Source organism: Nannospalax galili, unplaced genomic scaffold, assembly GCF_000622305.1.
Source record: "Nannospalax galili isolate Female #2095 unplaced genomic scaffold, S.galili_v1.0 scaffold104, whole genome shotgun sequence".
NCBI lineage: Eukaryota > Metazoa > Chordata > Mammalia > Rodentia > Spalacidae > Nannospalax > Nannospalax galili.
Window position 1 is genome coordinate 4,660,851 of NW_008353596.1, and position 20,263 is coordinate 4,681,113.

A 20,263-nucleotide genomic window follows, 5' to 3' on the forward strand; every position below is an offset into this window, starting at 1 on the left:
GCGCGACATCCAGCTGAACACAGGACAAAGGAGAGTGGAGTGTGGGAAAATAAGAGAGCAAAGAATGAGGGAGAAGAGGGACAGAAGACAGGATGACACAAAAGAGGGAGGCAGAGATGCCTGAAGAGGTCTGCACTAAGGAGAGAGGTCTGGGTCAGATGTACTACCTGCCCAGCAACATGCTTGGTTCTATGTGGGCCCTTTGCTGTGGATGACAATGCACTATGTAAATGGACACTGGAGGTTTCAGGAGTAGGAAAGGTTCCAGGCAGGGCTCCCTGAGCTGCAGCTTCAGGGAGGAGCCATAGCCGGCCCTAAGACTCAAGGTCACTGACCAGTGATCAGACAGAAAGAATAAGAGGTCTGAGACTGGAAAGATGGCTCAGCAGTTAACAGTATTGGCTGCTCTTGCAGATAACCCAGGTTCAGCACCCATACAGTGGCTAATAATCCTCTGTAACTCCAGTTCCAGGGGTCAACGTCCTCTTCTGGCCTCTGTGGGCATTGCACACATGTGGTACACTTACAAGCATGCAAAACACTCATACACATAAAAACAAATAAATTTTAAAAAGTAAAAGAAGTTGGGGGGCTGAAGAGATGGCTCAGCAGTTAAAAGCACTAACTACTCTTGCAGAGGACCCAGGTTCAATTCCCAGCACCCACATGACAGCTGCAAACCATCCTTAACTCCAGTTTCAGGGAAATCCAAAGCCTTCTTCTGACCTCCACAGCATTGCATGACACGGGTACACTCACTTACATGAAGGCAATACACTCATACACATAAAATTAAAAAAAAAAGTAAAAGAAGTTGGACCTGGAGAAATGGTGCTGGGCATGGTCATGCACGCCTTTAGTCCCAGCACTCAGAAGCAGAGTCAGGTGGATCTCTGTGAGTTCAAGGCCAGTATGGTCTATACAGTGAGTTTCAGTTCACCTGGGGCTACAGGGAGACCATTTCAAAAAGACAAAAAAAAAAAACAGCACTGGCCACTGTTGCAGAGGACCCAGGTTTGACTCCCAGCAGCCACATGGTAGCTAACAACTGTCAGTAACTCCAGTTCCAAAGGATCCAACGCCCTCTTCTGACCTCCAAGGGTGGTCAGACATGGGAGCACCTACCTACATGTAAGCAATACACTCATACACATAAAATAAAAATAGTAAACAAAACTTTTTTTTGGTCTTTTTGAGACAAGGTCTCCCTGTAGTCTCAGTTGTCCTGGAACTCACTATGTAGACCAGGCTGGCCTTGAACTCAGAGATCCGCCTGCCTCTGCCTCCCGAGTGCTGGGATCAAAGGTGTGTGCCACCATGCCCAGCACAAAACATTTATTTAAAAAAAGAAAAAGGAGACCAAGTATGGTGGTGTATGCCTTTAATCCCAGCACTTGGGAGGCAGAAACCGGATGATCTCTAAGAGTTCAAGGTTAGCCTGGTCTACAAAGCAAGTTCCAGGCCTGCTGGGGCTATAGGGAGATTCTGTCTCAAAAACAGCAGAAAAAAGAAAAGAAAAGAAAAGAAAAGAAAAGAAAAGAAAAGAAAAAGAAAAAGAAAAATAGGTCATACACCTTTAATCCCAGCACTCAGGAGGCAGAGGCAGGTGGACTCCTTTGAGTTCAAGGCTAGTCAGGTTACACAGTGGGCTCCAGGCCAGCCAGCCAGGGCTATACAGTGAGATCCTGTCTCAAAATAAGAAAAAGAAAAAGAAACAAAGAAAGAAGAAAGAAAAAAAATAGCAAGGGAGAAAGGGAGGGAAGGAAGAAAGGAAGAAAGGAAAGGGCAGGCCAGACATGGTGTCACAGACTTGTAATTTCAGCAGGAGGACTGGTCTAGGCCAGCCTAGACCACTTAGTGAAATTCTATCTAAAATAAAGGTGGGGCGGAACTTAATCATTCTCTGTGTGTGTGTGTGTGTGTGTGTGTGTGTGTGTGTGTACCTGTTGTTGTTGTTGAGACAGGGTCTCATTATACAGCCCTGGATATCCTGAAACTCACTACGTAAATCATCCTGGCCTTGAACTCCCAGAGATCCATCCACCTACCTCTGTCACCCAATGCTGAGATCAAGAGTGTGCACCACCATGCCCAGCACATTTTGTATAGATTTAATAAAGTTGGTACTTAAGTCACCAATATAATCAAATCAACACAAGGTTTCCATTATGTCCCCAATGTTTGCTGTCCTCAAATACTCGGTGTCTCAAACTCCAACTCCCCTAGAGCACAGACTACCACAACCAACTCCAGCTCTACCCACTGAGCCTTGATTTCATCATGGGTGAAAAGGTGACAAAGAAGCCCTCCTTAATGAAGGAGGGCAACTTGGCATTAAATCATGTTGGGTCAATGAAATGTTACTTCGTGTTTGGTGATTCAAAACTATTTCTAGGCTCTCATGAAGAATTTTAGACTGCTTCTGTTTTATTTATTTATTTGTTTTTATTTTATGTGTCTGAGTGTTTTGCCTGCATGTGTGTAAGGGCACCAACTTGCATGCAAACCCACAGAAGTCAAAAAAGGGTGTCAAATCCCCTGGAATGGGAGTTACAGATGATTGTTAGCTGCCATGTGGGTGCTGGGAACTGAACCCAGGTCCTCTGCAAGAGCAGCCAGTGCTCTTAACAGCTGAGTCATCTCTCCAGCTACAGCTGTTTCTGTTTAAGAGGAATCTGGAAGTAATCATCCCAGCTGAGCACATACCACTCAACAAAGAGCTGAGCACATATCAACAAAGAGACTGACATTTGAAAAATGGACACCAAGATAGCTTTTTTTTTTGGTCTTTTTAAGATAGGGTCTCCCTATAGTCCCAGCTGTCCTGGAACTTACTATGGAGACTGTAGACCAGTCTTAATCAGAGAGATCTGAGTGCCTCTGCCTCCTGAGTGGTGGGATTAAAAGCATGCAAGATGGCTTTTCTTAAGAGTGACCACACAGCTTTCTCTTCCTTAACTTGTCCCTATCTCACTCAGCAGAGCTCCATGACACACAAACCAGAATGGTACCCAGTCTATGGCAGCCTCATGTATGGGGCTCTTTGGCTCTGGAGGCCTGGGAAAGTTGACACTAGACGAGGAGATTCAGCAAGTATGTCCTTGTCTTACCTGTCATAAGCTTCTTTGAGGTCCCTGGCCAGCTTGCACTTGGGTAGGATGTGATGGAATGGGGACTGAGGACCTTCATTTGCTATAAGGAATCACAACAGGTAAGGATTTAGAGCTTCCAATGCAAAGTAACATGCAGAGGCCAAAACAGGGAATATCTTTAGAACAAATTCAGCTTCAAAAATTTTTTGAGTAATGTTAAACATCAGGAAACTTACTATAAAAATCAACACATCCTGTCAAGCGTGGTGGCTAGCCTTTATTCCTGGCACTCAAAGGGCAGAGGCAGACCAATGAATCTCAAGGCCAGCCTGGTCTATATAGTGAGTTCCAGGCCAGCCAGGGCATAATGAGACCCTGTCTCAAAAAACAAAACAACAACAACAAAAAAAAAAAACACAAAAAAGGAAAAAGAAAAACTTCTGAATTATTTACTGTCATACTTAACAGAAATGCAAACATGGGTTTTTTGTTTTGTTGCTGTTTTAGAGAGGATCTCGCAATGTTGGAATTAAAGGTATCTGCCACCACACTCAGCTATACTACAAGTTTGACAGCCAATTATCAAAGATTAAAAGTTGGGGCTGGAGAGATGGCTCAGTGGTTAAGAACACTGGTTGTTCTTGCAGAAGACCTGGGTTCAAATCCCAGCACCCACATGGCAGCCAAGAACTGTCTGTGACTCCAGTCCCAGAGGATCCAACAGCCTCTTCTGACCTCCAAGGGCATTGCATGACACGGGTACACTTACCTACATGCAAGCAATACAAGCATACACATAAAATAAAAAAAGATAAATAAGGGGCTAGAGAGATGGCTCAGCGGTTGAGAGCACTGACTGCTCTTGCAGAGGACCTGGGTTCGATTCCCAGCACCTACATGGCAGCTAGGAACCGTCCTTAATTCCAGTTCCAGGGGAATCCAAAGCCCTCTTCTGACCTCCGCAGCATTGCATGACACGGGTACACTCACATACATGCAGGCAATACACTTATACACATAAAATAAAAAATAAATTTAAAAAATAAGTAAAAGTAAATTTTTACTGAAAATACATTAGAATCAGACAGGACTCTTTGTTGTTAATTTGTATATGACCACTGCTGCTTTCCTTTATGGCAGATCTGAAGACCAGATCTGACTTCTATTCCTTATTCTTCTATAGTTAGCTGCTAACCTTAGGCAAAGGAGACAGCATATGTTAAGTCTCCCTTTGGACATACCAAAAGTTCTGCAGTGCTCTACCAGTAAAGACTTTTTTATAACTGGTTAGTTGATAATTAGGTTCTCCTTTAATTTGTTTATTTGTTTTTGTTTTTTAATATTTTATTTATTATTTTTATTTTATGTGTGTGGATTGCCTGCATATATGTAAGTACGCCAGTGTCGTGCAATGCCCTCTGAGGATAGACGAGGCCATTGGATCCCCTGGAACTGGAGTTTCAGACAGTTGTTAGCTGCCATGTGAGTGCTGGGATTTGAACCCGGGTCTTCTGCCAAGTATAGTCGGTGTTCTTAATCGCTGAGCCATCTCGCCAGCCCTGTTTTTGGTGTTTTGACACAGGATCTCCCTGTAGCCCCAGCTGGCCTGGAACTTGCTATGTAGATCAGGTTGGCTTCAATCTCACAGAGATTCATCTACCTGTTCTCCTTCAATTTAGTTAAAAGTGAAGTACAAAAATCACCCATTTCACCAGCTGGATGCTCTCATTAACCCCTCCCTGACTCTTCCCACCCCAGGGCAACATGTCCAGCAGGACCAATGCCAGGCAGAGGTGCCTATTCTAGTGAAGGGTAATCATACAGTATGTAGGGTAGGAGAATGTTTCCATGGAAATAGATTTAGGTACATTCATTAAGGAAAGTAGCTCTAAAATGAACTTCTAGATGAACCCTCCTGTGCCCCCTGAGCATGATCAACTCAATGTGAAGATCCTGTAACTTCTCTGAGCCAATCTCTGCTTACCAACTGCTAAAAGGACTTCCTCTCCAATGTTCAGCTCACCAAAAAGCCAAAGCTATGGTTAGCTCCTGACTGCTCTGTGGAATGGGAAAAGCTCCTGGAGGTGGAGAGATTCTCTGTACTTACAGTATATCCCAAGTTCACAAACAGAACTGGCATCTGATCACACTTTCAACCAGGCAGCAAGCCTGCCCCTTGATGTTTAGGGCATCTCCTTAATAGTGTCCCTGGAACTGAAGGGTCAATTTACAGCATATCACAATTGCCTCAAAACAAAGCATAGTGACTAACTGGCCCTCTAGAGATCCTACACAAAAAAAAGCCATCAGGCCTGCTGCACTCACCATCAGCCATAGCAGACACTTCATCCTGGAGCGCTAGGATCAGCTTGGCCTCTCGGGTGAGGTACTGGCAGCGGCGCTCCTCATGCTGCAGCACAGTAGCAATGCGCCGGGACAAGTTGTGCAGACAATTTATCACTGATGGGTCAGCATTGGCCTGCATGAGAAAGGCCAGACAGACTCAAAACATGCTCACAGGGACACATAGTTTAAATGGAGCTAATACATGTGCACAGCAAAAGCGTAAACATGAAAGATGCCCTCTCCATTCCATTCCACCAGGCTTCTCCTCATGGGCCACTATGGGCTAGCTGACAGCCCCATCTTCTAGCCTTGGGAACTGCTGTCTAGATAGCTAAGGAGATGACTCCATGGAAGTCCTCTGTGGGGGACACACATTCCCACCATGCTAGGACTGTATAGGAAAGCAAGGTACAGCTGAGGACACAGATCCTACTGACTGCTATGTGATCCCGGGTCACAGGTCCTCATTTGAGGAAGGACAACCAACAGCTAAGCAGAGGCAACTAGTTAAACACATACAGCACTTGGAACACAGCCTGCCCTGAACAAAACTCCAGAGGTGTCTGTGATCACTGTTGTGCACTGACCATTCATGGACATGGCTGGCCTACAATATGTAAGAATTTAGTCACAATTACAGACCACACTGTAACAGACACACAGTACAATAACCGAAGTATTACTTTGCAGAGTATGTCTGTCCTCAAGAATGACAACCAGCGAAGAAAACCTAAATTAACCAGAGAACCAGCAGGCGCCAGTTCCACATCCCTCTCCAGTGTCTGTTGTACCCACATTGACTAGGTCAAGTAGCACACAGAAGGTCTCAGGTCAGAAGTGTCCCTCACCCCTCTGAAACCTATCAGAGGTCACAGTCAACCAGCAGGTGTACACACCCAGGCCAAGGGTGGAGCAAGCCACTGTGGGATCTGTGGAGAGGCCTGTGGGAGCAGATAACTGAGCCAAACATGACTCAGTGTTTCTGGAGGCCACCAGGACTGCTGAGTAATACTTTGGGGGTACAGGGTAAGAAGGGAGAGGGGCAAATGGCACCACTGATTAGAACCTCTGGTGTTGCTTCCCCATCCTGTTTATTCACCAGGTAAGGCTGTGCCTGTTGATTTTAGGACAAACTTTACCTAGACAACACTTTGTTCATCAGGAGTTGGGAAAAGATTTCTGCATTCTCAATAGATCCCACAAACATAACTAGCATTTGGGCAGATCTGCAAGCAGGCAGTCTGCCCTGACCTCTTCATGTCTAGGGTATCCCCTTGATCATATCCTCAAATGGTTGATTTAAATAATATAATTTCCTCAAAACAAAATACACATTTGGAAGATCTGTGTAAAAATACTTTCACTAGAAAAGCAAGAAGAGTGTGATCTTGGACACAAGGCTGTGCAGGCAACAGGCTGATAAAGCTGCTACCTAGAATGTATCAGGCATTACTGGGACATTTGCAAGCCATAATCTCAGCACTTGGGAGGCAGAGGAGGGGGGGATTAAGGAATTCAAGGCTATGTATGGAATTTGAGGCCAACCTGGGCTACAGGACATCATCTCAAACAAACAAAGCATATTTTCACGGTACAGAAGAGAAAGCAGCACAAAGTTTACTGCAATATCACCAGTGGGACTTTCTAGCCCTCAAAAGCTTGAATCCAAATATAACACCTTCAAAGTTAACTTCTAGTCTTCAGGACAGAGAGACAGGAAGTAAGTCTAGCAGAATGCCCAATGAGACAAATTGGATGTGAAAAATGTGATGGGACAATGAGAGGGACAGGTCAAGACTGGCAGAGACAGAGGTACCATATACACTAAGTGGGGCTTTCATCTTGGCTCTCACAGGCCAACCGGAAAAAATATTTTCTCAATCAGGAAGTTTTAATAGACAGGTACTAGTTAACATCAACTATTAAGGTAAATTTTGTCAGATGTAAAAAGAATATTACAGCATAAAATATCCATTACTTTGTATAGATATCTTTAATAGAATAATGAATGGACATAGACCAGGCATTGGAGTACACACTGGTAATCTCAGCTTTTGTGAGATGGAGGCAGGATGATCAGGAGTTCAAGGTCATCCCCAGATACATAGGAAGTTCATGGCTAGCCTGGGCTATACAAAACCATGTCTCAAAAAAAAAAAAAAAAAAAAAAAACGGACATGAGGCCTGGGCCTTGCTTTGAAATACAAAGGGGCAAAAAGAAATGGAGACAAGGTACAAGGCTGTGGGTCCTCAGAGATGGGCACATGAGTTTTATGAGTTTGTCAAGCTATTATTTCCAGATAAGGTTTAATTAAAACTTTTCAAAGCAAAAGAAAAATGAATATTTTAAAATAACTATTGAAGACTTAGCTACCCTAAAAATAGTTCTTTTTTTAAAAAAACAATTATTATTTTTTTAAATTTGTGTATGAAGGTATTGCATGTACTGTAAGTGCACCTGTGTTGTGCAGTGCCCATGGAGATCAGAAAAGGGCCTTGATCCCCTGGAACTGGAGTTATGGACAGCTGTTAGCTGTCATGTGGGTGCTGGGAACTGAACCTGGGTCCTCTGCAAGAGCAGCCAGTGAACATAGCAATTCTTTCTAACACTTAACTTTTCTCCTACTTTCAATATCTTGTTCCCTGCTGCTTTAATCTTACTCTGTACTTCTCCAGGTTGTGGCCTTTCCCCCATTTGGGTCAGGAGGCTGAAGCAGGAGGACTGTTATGAGTTCAAGGTCAGTCTGGGCTATAGAATGAGAGCCTAATTTTAAAAAAAAAAAAAAAAAAAAAAAAAAAAAAAAGAATCAAGGCCAGGTGGGGTGGTGTGCACGGCTTTAATCCCAGCACTTGGGAGGCAGAGGCAGGCAGATCTCTGTGAGTTCAAGGCCAGCCTGGTCTACATAGTGAGTTCTAGGACAGCTGGGGCTACAGGGAGACCCTGTCTCAAAAAGACCAAAAAAAAAAAAAAAAAAAAAAAAAAATGATCAAGCAGAAAGTAAAGAGCAACATCTGAGGTTGAAGGTCAGCAACCATTCACAAATTTAACAAGTTTTGTTGGCTTTTGCTTCTTTATTTGAAGTGCTAAGACTTTGCACACTGCTAGTTAAGCGATGTACTGAGCGCTACTCTTAACCCAGACAAAGTATTTGTTTTCATTTGTAGTTTTTTGGGTTTTTCTTGGGGGGGGGGGGTTGTCTTATTGGGTTTAGTTTGTTTTGTTGGTTTGTTCTGTGTTTTGTTTGTTTTGGTTTGTTTTAAGACAGGGTCTCCCTGTAGCCCTGGCTACCCTAGAACTTGTTATGTAGACCAGGCTGGCCTCAATCTCACAGAGATCCATGTCTCTTCTTCTGCCTCCTAAGTGCTGGGATTATAGGCATACACCACCACACCCAGCGCTCTCACTCTCGCTCTCGCTCTCTCTCTCTCTCTCTCTCTCTCTCTCTCTCTCTCCTCTGTGTGTGTGTGTGTGTGTGTGTGTGTGTGTGTGTGTGTGTATTTAAGGGATCTGTGTCTTACATTTTGAAGGGACATGAAAGTACCTGGGAAATTTGTGCTCCATGATATTAAATAATGCAATTCCTCTGAAATATCCCACTATCAAGGTTTCACCCAAGAATCCAGTCAGGATTTTCTAGTTGAGCACATGTGATCTGCACAGCAGTTTGTGTACAGAAAGTGACAGCAAGGAAATGCCTTGATTTCTGGGACAAAAGACGGGCTGTTCTCCTGCCTCAGTCTTCTGAGTGCTGGGACTACAGGTGAGTACCACTAAAATCAGAAAACTGTCCACTTTATATTTTATTTTTATTTGATGTGTATGTGTATTGCCTGCATCTGTGTAAGTGTACCCATGTCATACAATGCCCTCAGAGGACAGAAGAGGCCATTGGATCCCCTGAAACTGGAGTTGTGGACAGTTGTAAGCTGCCACAAAGGTGCTAGGAATCAAACCTGGGTCCTCTGCAAGAGCATTCAGTGCTCTTAACCGCTGAGTGATCTCTCCACCCTGGCAAACTGTCCACTTTAAAATGGTGAAAACTGGGGGCTAGGGATATAGTCTAGTAATAAAGTGCTTGCCTAATATGCATGCGGCCCTAGGTTTTATCCCTACCAATGCTAATAAAATAAATATTGTTATTGTATTTTATTAAAAAGTTATGTATATTTTAGTAATATATTATTATATATTATTTTATGTTATGTATATTTTATTAAAAAGTTGAGGAAGAAGAGGAGGTTCAATGAGCTGGTTCTGCCTGCACACCAGAAGGGCCACGCCCACAGTCCGAGCTCTGAGTTGATGGCAAACTCACTGGACATGGGCTCTTCTCCCTCAGATCTTCCTTCCTGATCTAACCACTTGTGCAAACACTCACCCTCAATGCAAATACCACGTTAAAAAGAATCATGGTAGGTGCTTCCCTCTTCGGGGATGGATCTGTTTTGGAGACCTGTAAAAGAGATTAATTCTAATAAATTGAGAGCCATGATTTTCTGTCTATTGTTTGTGGCAAGGTCTCCCTCTGAAGCCCAGGGTGACCAAGACCTAACTACATATCCCAGGCTGGCACTGAACTCACAGTGATCCTCCCACCTCAGCCTCCCAGGTACTGGAATTGCAGGGGTGAGATACCACACTCATCAGAGAATCATGACTTTGTAAGGAAAATTGTTTAAAGCTATTCCACGTCAAGCACTGGAAAAGGCCCCAGAGTATGGTAGAACCAGAGAAAAATGTCCCCAGAGTCTCTAAGAAGCAACTTAGTGCCTTTGCTCAGAGAAAAGTCTGCTGCACAAACAGATTAATCACATATGTGGAAGACCAGGGATGGACAGTGCCCTGAATTCCCTGGCTAGAGGAAGCAAGCTGACAGTTACCAAAAATGACAAGACAGAAAGGGCTGCAAGTAGATGGAGAGCCCAGACCTATGGCCCTGTTACCATGGCAAGTACTGTTTAGAGATAGGGCAATTCTTAGCAGCCCTGATGAAAAAAGGCCTCTAGCCTCACTGCAGAATCAAGTCCTTATCTCTGTTCCCAGCTCTGGCATCCAGTCAGCTTTAGGCACAAACACCAAAGCACATAAATATATCATTCTGAGATATAGTTCTTCAAGACTAATTACAAGTGTTTCCTCCAGAGGGAGTCAGAGCCCCAGGTCCCAACTCTCCCTACCATCTCTTCCAGGTACCCATCCCTCCCTGTCACTGCAATTCTATTAAGAACTGACTATCAACTCTTCCCCTCTCTCACTCACTGACAGGGCACTGAGCTCTGTCAATAAGAACCATGGTGCCAGGTATGGTGGTACACGCCTTTAATCCAGCACTCAGGAGGCAGAGGCAAGCGGATCTCTGTGAGTTCAAGGCCAGCCTGGTCTACATAGTGAGTTCCAGGACAGCTGGGGCTACAGGGACACCCTGTCTCAAAAAGACCAAAAAAAAAGAAAAAAAAAAGAACAATGGTGAGGAGGGAAGGAGGATGTGATCAAAGGGTCCAGATACATCCAATGGTCTCAGAATCTCCTTACATGGGCTTAATCATGAATAAGTCTTACAAATCACAGCACAGCCCCGTATACAATTTCTAGATGGTACAGATATAGCTAAGTCCTATATATACCATACTGAAATCCCTCTGAATTTAAGCATTGCTGTCATGGATCCTGTATGCAAAGGGCTGACTGGCTGCTCTAGTATACAAGCTCCTTTGGGTAAGAGCACATTCCACCTTGCTGACCCTTTTCAGTATTGTAATAATCATCAGAGAATGTGTACAGAAGGGTTAGCACAAGAGTAAGTGCTAAAAAGAATATCATTTAAAGGAAAATCTTGTACCATTTGTAGGAAGTTCAGGGGTTGACAGTTGATAGTTAACTCATTCTCTTGGGCTCCCCTGGAAACAACTCCCTATATATAAAAGGAAAGGCCACAGTTGTAGAGACCCAGACAGAATGTAGACAGCAAAGGCTAACAACAGAGGACTAGGGATGTAGCTCAGTGGTATTACACTCACATAGCATGTGTAAGACCTTGGGTTCCATTCCAGTACCAAATGAAAAAAAAAGCCAGTAGCAGAAACCAAAGCTCCTGGGGGTGAAGACAACCTGTCTTTCTCTGCTGGACCCTAAGGGCCTAAGAAAATATACAACTCATGGCAGGTGACAGATCAGGTCTGCTGCCCAATGGTGACTTCATCAGAGTCAGTGTCAGCAGTTTTGAGACCCTAGTGCCAGAAGAGGCCAGGCCCACCAGCCCAGGGAAAACCATACCTGCCTGAGGGTCATACCTGCCCCAGAGCATGCTGCAGCAGCGTCGGATGTCCAACAAACCTCACATTATCAATCTTCAGTTCAAATTTTTGGCCGCACATTTCAGACTTCGTTGCCAAAATTGTTGCCAGAATAACATCTGAAAACCTTAAATTTTTTTAAAAAGTAGGATGGACATAAGTTAACAAAATATCATAATACCATGCCCAGGTACCCAAGAGGAAACGGCAGTTCTGTGGAGCTACTTTGTCCCCGATGCAGATGGACACATCCATCAGTGGCTCTCTTGTAGCAATCCCAAGGTTAGGGATGTAAAATCACCAGAATTACAGGTAAAAGGCAGGAGAAGCACAGACTAAAGGCACATGCTGTCATTTCTTGCATGCTGTATGAAATTAGGAGAGAAACAGCTGCAGTTTGCATCTAAAAGGAAGATCAGCTGGAGCTGGCACTGCCCTCAGGAGCCACTCAGTAAAGCTCACAGGCAGAGGGGCCTCTCCTGACTATACTCAGGTTTGCCGAACTGTACCCCTCAACCTTCAGGACTCTAGCCCCTCCTTGACAGGGCCATGTAAAGGACAGAGGGCCAGCACTCAGTGATGTGTATGTGTGCTAACTACCTCCCTCCTGGCATAGCTGCCCAGCCCTTCCCTAATCCTGAATTTTAAATGTCGCACTTTTTATTGAGAGAATTTTGTACAAGGCATGCAGACCCATTGTGTTACAGGAGCACAAGGATGCACAGAACTGAGTGCCATGGGGAATGGCTGGGGTATGAGAGCTTACTCCTTCCAAGGTACACCTCCTTGTCTCTCTGCTGGAAACCCTGGTCCTCCCTGTCTGGGAGATCTGGATAAGTGAGTTGTCTGCAGGGTGGAGAGTACTGGGTCCTGGTGTTGCCTCTTATCTCAGAGCCCAGGGCTTTAGGGCCTCTACTCTAGAAACACAGGCACTGTTTCTAATCTGGCCCTGAAGGGAGAGAAGACCTATGCTCACCTATCCACCAAGGAAAGCATTTCTAATATCTGGGTAGGGAGTTCCTCAAAGGTAGCTCTACCAAGACCAGATTCAGCCCTGGGTAGGGAGACTCCCACAGTCTTGAAAGAGACCATTTGGGATAGACATGCCCATGTGGGACCTCAGGCATGTTTCTTCTAGAGGCATTCTCAGCTGGGAGAAGGGGGGACAGATTAACATCATAACCCCTCTGCTGTGTAATAAAAAAGGAACATCAGTTTCAGGCTGCTGCTGTAGCTCACTCTGAAACAGAAAATGTCATTGGGATACAAAAGGTTGAGGAGGGGACATTCATTCCAGGAAACCCTACACAAAGCAGGATTGGAAGAAAGACAACCTGGAAGCAGTCTAGAACAAGAGCCTCAATTAACACAAGGTCAAAATTCAAGACAAGCACCTGCAGAATTCTACAAAACTACCCAGGCCAGTGAGAAGGTCTCAGCTGCTAAAGCCTGAAGGGCTTGCACTGATTTCCAGGGATTCTGCAGAACTAGCAGGATCCTCTATCTGCCATAGGGCTTCTGGGCCCCCAAATAAACCAGATGCAGAGAGTTGGTCAGAATGGGCTTCTGCTGGGCATAGTGATGCATGCCTTTAATCCCAGCACTTGCGAGGCAGAGGCAGGTGGATCTCGGTAAGTTCAAGGCCAGACTGGTGTCCATAGCAAATCCAATCCAGGCCAGCTATGGCTACAGGGAGACTGTCTCAAAAAAAAAACGGGAAAAAAAAGAATGGGCTTCCTTGCCCTCTGCAGTGAGGGGATAGTCAAATCTTCGACATTAATCTTGTCAGTGACATTCTGGAGTCTGCAGAACCCATAGCCAAGTCCTTGGTCTCTCTTTACCTGAAACACTTATGTCTGGAATGGTATGGAAGAATCTAGCATCTTAAACCAAAGATACTATAAGTTTTTTTCCAAAAAAAAAAAAAAAACTACATATCTTACTCTACCCTGTTATGCCTATCTGAGGGACACAGTGATGTGGAAGAAGGTTCAGGATATTAAAACCTACCAAACACTTCTGCTCTGATTCACTGCAAATGATACATCATATCTAAACAGTGACTCTACATAGTGACAGGACACAAAAGTGGCAGGCAGAACACCCTTAATCACTCCAGTAAGTTCATCTGCTCCTTGACAGTCAAAAATCCTCACCAAAAACCCCTGCTCTGTCATGAAGAGCTACAGTCATACCTCAGCTCCAGCCCTCAGACCTAAATTGCCCTGGCTGTGGGATGAGTCCTGGGATTCCCAGAGGCAAGCAATGGTATCCTAGCTTACATCTATAAATAACCAAATGTGCCCTTAGAGGAATAAAATAAAAAATTTCCCCTCTAAGGGGCCCAATTCGCAGAGATAGGAAAGTTGTGTGCTGCTAAAGTTACAACATAATGCCTTATATGGCTATCCTAGGAAGCCCCCCAACTCTACACCCTCAGCCTCTTTATTTTATTTTATTTTATTTTATTTTTTGTCTTTTTGAGACAGGGTCTCCTTGTAGCCCCAGCTGTCCTGGAACTCACTATGTAGACCAGGCTGGCCTTGAACTCACAAAGATCCGCCTGCCTCTGCCTCCCAAGTGCTGGGATTAAAGGCGTGAGCCACTGTGCCCAGCATCTTTTTTATTTTAATAATTTATTTTTAGTTTATGTTTATGAGTATTTTGCCTGCTGTGTAGGTGTACTTATGCGTACAATGCCTGAGGAAGCCAGAAGAGGAACTTGAGTTACAGCTGGTTGTGAGCTGCCATGTGGGTGCTAGGAACCAAACTCAGGTCCTCTGCAAGAACAGCCAGTGCTCTTAATCACTGAGCCATCTTTCCAGACCCTCAACTTGACTCTTGATGGGAGCTCACACATACTGCATACACATCCAAGGCCCACAGCAGGTGCATTGTCAGGAGGACATAGCACCTTAATGGAAACACTTTTGTCACTACTGGGTATATTCAGTATTATGTAAGCCTGAGTATCTAACTTAACACTCAAACACAATTGATACACACACACACACACACACACACACACACACACACACCCTCTGAAAACTCAAGGCAGGAAAAAAATGATCGCAGGTCTCTTGGTGTGGCAATGGGATAAAAAGACAAGACACCCCATACATGTTGATGTTGGCAGGCCAACATCACAGGACTACTAGTTCCTATTTGGGAAAGGAGGGTTCACATGACACACCTGGTAATAGAAGTTGCTCTTGTGCTTAGGCTCTCAGATGATGTAAAATAGCTAAATAAGTTTGGGTGGAGACATGTGGGGGGCATGGGAAATCTGGGCTCTTTAGGGGAAGGAAGGGTTCCAAGCTAGTGCCTGTGCACCTCGTTAGTCATTCTTCAACACTGAGGGAAATTAGGAATTAAGCACAATTACAAGAAGAGAAGGCAGCCGGAATGAAGACAGAAAAGGGGTGAGGGGTCTTGGTCTTACCCTGCAACCAATTGCTCATCGGTTGGAGGACATGGCTCGCTGAAATGGGAACAGGACCATCAAGACCAAACAAAACATTGTTTCTTAAAAATCATGAAGTTACAAGGTTGTCTTATAAAAACAGTACTAAAGTCTGGCAAAAGTACCAGTATAAAGTATTAGCTGAATCAAGTAACTTACCAGACAAGAAAGAGGGCATATACCCCATGATGAACACTTACCAAGGGATTCTTCTCACTAAAGCTCAAGAGAGAATTAGTCACTATTCAGAATCAAGCAGAACACTGGAGGGCCAGACTCTAATGCCCTAAGAATTGGTTTGAACACCTGGGTACTAATATCTAATCTTCCAAAGATTAGGTTTCTCATCTGTATGACAAGAAACTGTCTACATAGAACCAAATAAGATGCCCAGAGATAAAAGCCTTTTGAGACTGCACTGTCACACAAGGATCATCAGACCCAGTTCTTGAAGTACCGTGACCACTGCACACTGACTGACCTCTACTTGGAGTGAGGGATTACAGTAGATCCATATACATTGCTGTCAGAAAACATCTCGGGCTTCTGTACTATCTAACTTGGGTTCTGAGAATGAGTTTGAAATTTTATGTCCTTGTGAAGAGTTTTATTCTGGATCAATGCTGCTTTCCAAGCAACCATGGAAACCCACATGTGGGCCCTACCAGGACCACTGTGCCACATCCCTGGGGATCACCATCCAGCCTGCTCTCACCAAGAACACACTGCTTAGGACTCATGAAAAAGACATATATAACAAAAGAACTCTTCCCCAGCAATGCACACTTCAGCTCATTAGCTATCGAAGAGTTAAAATGTTTCTCAAAAACTTTCTCAACTTTATCTACTAAAACTAAACAAGTCACAAAGGGCTACCCAACAGAACCTACTACAGTCATGGATACATTCCAAATGTGCATATATAATATGGAGCCACTAGCTCCACATAGCCACTGAGCACCTCAAGTGAGGGTATGAGGACTAAGGAGCTGGGTATTTTTTTTTTCCAGAGAATTTCTATTTATTGATTTTTGTTGTTGTTGTTGATTGATTTTTGTTGTTGTTTTGTTTTGAAGCAGGGTTTCATGTAGCCAAGGTTAACCAGAGTAGCATGTAGCTAAAGATGACCTCGAATTTCTGATCCTCCTGCTTACACCTCTCAAGTGCTGGGATTACACACATTAAGCAAGCATGCCAAGTTTATGAAATGCTGGGAATCAAAGTATTTATATTTAAATAGCCACACTGGCTAGTGCCTATAATCCTGAGCAGCACAGTCTGGCCCTCATTTATATAAGGCAGATAACCACCACTCAGTTAAGTCTTTATCTAGAAAACCGACAAACAGGAATATCCTGAGTTCTAGAAAAGCACCTTTGAGAACAATCAAGGAAGACACAAAGAATGGGCTTTGCAGCAGGATTACACTGCTTCAGAAAGCTCTGAGCTAGGATGAGGGCAGGGCAAAGCAGGGGCCTAGCAGAGAACTGGACCCCAAACAGTATTAACCTGCATCTTGAAGACATAGGGCTAGGCAGTGGGTCAATAGATGCTATAATGTGTTAGAATTACCAAATAAAGCAATTCTTAGATTCAGTCAAAGAATCTAGAGAAAGCACTCTCCTCCCATAGTTTTCTCTTTTTGTAATGTTAAATACCAAAATATGATAATTTCATTATAAGTCTCTGAAAATCAACTGCAAGAATGAGATGCTGTTGGCCTCCCTAGGAAATCCCTCTATAAAATCTGTTCTAAGACTTAGGGCCTCATGTCCAATAAAGTTTGGAGGGAGGAGGATGGGAGGGCAGCCTGCTCCACAATAACCTGCAACAGAGGTGGAAGACAAGACACACCTGCCCAATGAGCAGGGGTAAACATTTTTGTTTTGTTTTGTTCTGAGACAGGATCTCATGTAGTCCAGGCTAGCCTCAGCCCCACTATGGAGCTTAGGCTGGCTTCATATCCCTGATCCTCCTGCCTCCCCCTCCCAAGTGCTATTATTACAGGCCAACACAACCAGCTGGAGCAAAAGCTTTCTGTGTGCCTATGACAGACAAATTTATTCCAAGCCACAATCTTTAAAGGGCAAAATAGCTGCAGGTCTCTAGATTAAGACCATCCCTTGGGATAGTCAACAATCCTCTACCTTCAGGCCACCCCACCTGCCAACCTTGTCCAAAAGTCACTCCTACCATTCTTACACTTTTGGAGGATAAAAACTACACTTTTGGAGTTGGAGGTGTGGCTTAGAAGGTAAAGTGCTTGACTAGCATAAAGGAAGCCCTAGGTTCAAGGCACAGCACCACATAAAACTAGACATAGTGATACACACCTATAATCCCAGCACTCTGGACGCAGAGGCAGGAGAATCAGAAGTTCACGGTCATTTCCAGTTACATAGGGAGTCTGAGGCCAACCTGGGCTACAGGAGACCTGGCCTCAAAAAACTAAAAAGAAACAAAGTAAAACAAAAACAAACAAGAAAAAAAAAATCCACACACTTTTGGAATTGTAAATCACTATGGTGGATATGGTGCCTTCTCAAAGAACTTAAAGGAATTAGCATTGAATCACTGTACTGCAAAGATTTAGTGTGGGAGTTGCAGCTTCTTTTTCCTGGGATAGTGAAAGCCCACTCCTCTGCCTCACATGGGCCCTGTCTATGTTTCCGGGAATCCAGAGCAAGTAAATTACAATCTTCTTGGGGTTGGGGATTTAGCTCAGTGGTGGAGTGCTTGCCTAGCAAACGCAAGGCCCTGGGTTCGGTCCTCAGCTCCAAAAACAAACAAACAAAAAAAAGACAAAAAAATTATAATCTTCTCTTGCTTATCTGGACCTATCTTGTCATTTACTAACCTTTAAAATGAATATAAGGAGGCAGAAGTGGTCACTTATGAATGTCTACCCTGATAGCACCTCCTAGATATAACAGGAGCAAACACAGGAAGAAACAGGGCTTGTCTTTTATCTGGGCCTAAAGGCATGCCAAGAGTCAAAGCAGTCCTAGATCCCACCTATCACTACCACCGCCACCTGAGAAAGAACCTGCCCAGGCTGTACTGTCCTGAGTGTCTGCCTCTGACGACTGGGCACAAGCTCAAGAATTAGGTCTGAGAACAGCAAAGGAGTCTACTTTCCTCTAAAATCCTCTCATAGCAGGAAAACGTCCTACATGGACATGGTCTACTCCAGTCTCAGACTGCTTTACCGACCACACTGCCCACGGCTGCTATATGAGCCAAAATTATTCAGCAAATCAGGAACTGGCAGTGCAGCCCCAGCTCTGCACGACCTGAAAGCACCCACTAAATAGAGAAAAAAGCCACCAAATTTCTCAGAGGGACAAATATCTAGATCAACAGGAAGGTAGAGCTCTGCCCAGGTATGCAAACAGAACCATCCACCCTACCCAGAATGACTGGAGAGCCCTTACCTAGAGTCACCATCCTGGTCATCAACATGGTCGCCTGTGTTGTTGACAGCATATCTGCTACGTGGTTTATCTGAGTGAAGACAAAAGGGAAAAAAATGGCTAAGACAGCAGGCTCTCTCTACACACAGGAAGATTGTGGTGTCATGGCTTCCAATGTCTACACAATGGGATACTATTCAGCTGTAAAGAAGAATAAACATTCATGAATCTTGAAAACTTCATGCTGAATGAAGTAAGCCTCATACAGAAAGACAAATATTGCTTATATGAAAAAATCTAGAATAGGCAAACTCATAGTGACAGAATGTATACTGGATATTAGCAAGGGCTGGGAACAAGGGAAAATACGAGTTATCACTTAAAGGTTCTAGAATTTTATTTTAGATGATTAAAAAGTTTTGGAAATAGATATTGGTGATGGTTTCACAATAAAAAGGATGCAATTAATGTTACTTAATCATATACTTGAAATTGTTAAAATGGCAAATTTCATGTTATATGTTATGCTGTAATTAAAAAAAACTTTCAGGGGCTAGGAATGTATGTAGCTCAGTGGTAGTGCTTACCATGTATGAGGCCTGGTTCCCTGTGGAGCAAGGGGGACAAAATAAGATGGCTTCCAAGAAGTTATGACAACAAGGGGAAATGGTTTCACCACTATTTGGAAAGAAGAGGCTAAGACAGGGTCTCACTATGTAGCCCAGGCTGGTCTCAAACTCTCTACATATCTGAGGCTGGCCATGAACTCCTAATGCACCTCCTGAGAGTTAGAAATTAGGGTTAGTCCTAGGATTACAAAGAGGGCCACCATGCCAGCTATGGCTACTAATTTTCTTTTCTTTTTTTTTTTTTTTTTTTCAACTTTTTTTGAGACAGGGTCTCTCCCTGTAGCCCCAGCTGTCCTGGAACTCACTATGTAGACCAGCCTGGCCTTGAACTCAGAGATCTGCCTGCCTCTGCCTCCCAAGTGCTGAGACTAAAGGCATACACCAACATGCCTGGCTTTTTTAAAAAATGTGTATGAGTGTTTTGCCTGCGTGTAGGTTAAGTGCACCTGTGTTGCACAAAGCTCACAGAAGCCAGAAGAGGATGTCGGATCCCTGGAACTGGATTTACAGACAGTTGTTAGTCGCCATGTCGGTGCTGGGAATCAAGCCTGAGTCCTCTAGAAGAACAGCAAGCATTCTTAACCACTGAGCCATCTCTTCAGCCCCTTTAAAGACTTATTTTTAAGTGTGTCTGTGTGTGTCTGTGTCTATGTGTCTGTTTCTGTGCACGTGCCTGCAGAGGCCAAAAGAGAAGTCAGATTCTCTGGAGCTGAAGTTACAGGCAGTTGTGAACACCTAATATGGGTGTTGGGAACCAAACCTGAATCATCTGGAAGACCAGGAAGGACTCTTCAGTGCTGAGCCATCTCTCTAGCCCCTGGCTGTTAATCTTCAAAAGGATTTATATAAATATTGTGTGTGTGTGTGTGTGTATGTATGTATGTACAAGTACACACAAACATCTTCAGTGTATGATGGTAATTAGAAAAAGAAAAAAATTTTTTAATGTACACAACATGCCTTTCCTATGTACAAACATTCTCTTTTTAAAAATTTTTTAGTTGGGTGTGGTGGCCCACACCTTTA

At 43.9% G+C, this 20,263-nt stretch overlaps 1 protein-coding gene across 3 annotated transcripts in view; it reads right to left on the minus strand.

Annotated features, from left to right (window-relative positions):
• The window catches only part of Nprl3 (NPR3 like, GATOR1 complex subunit), a 45,720-nt gene that overhangs the window by 20,874 nt on the left and 4,583 nt on the right, over window positions 1–20,263 (minus strand). Inside the window, exons 2-7 of one of the 3 annotated variants that reach the window (XM_008850788.3) lie at window positions 18,630–18,699; window positions 11,730–11,859; window positions 11,279–11,350; window positions 9,818–9,892; window positions 5,418–5,571; window positions 3,111–3,192 (exon numbers count right to left, since the gene is read on the minus strand). In XM_008850788.3, the coding sequence (XP_008849010.1) occupies window positions 3,111–3,192; window positions 5,418–5,571; window positions 9,818–9,892; window positions 11,279–11,350; window positions 11,730–11,859; window positions 18,630–18,699 (583 nt within the window). Of the gene's footprint in view, window positions 1–3,110; window positions 3,193–5,417; window positions 5,572–9,817; window positions 9,893–11,278; window positions 11,351–11,729; window positions 11,860–18,629; window positions 18,700–20,263 lie in introns of those variants that run through there. The other 2 variants (XM_008850789.3, XM_029554848.1) reach the window with 2 other exon arrangements.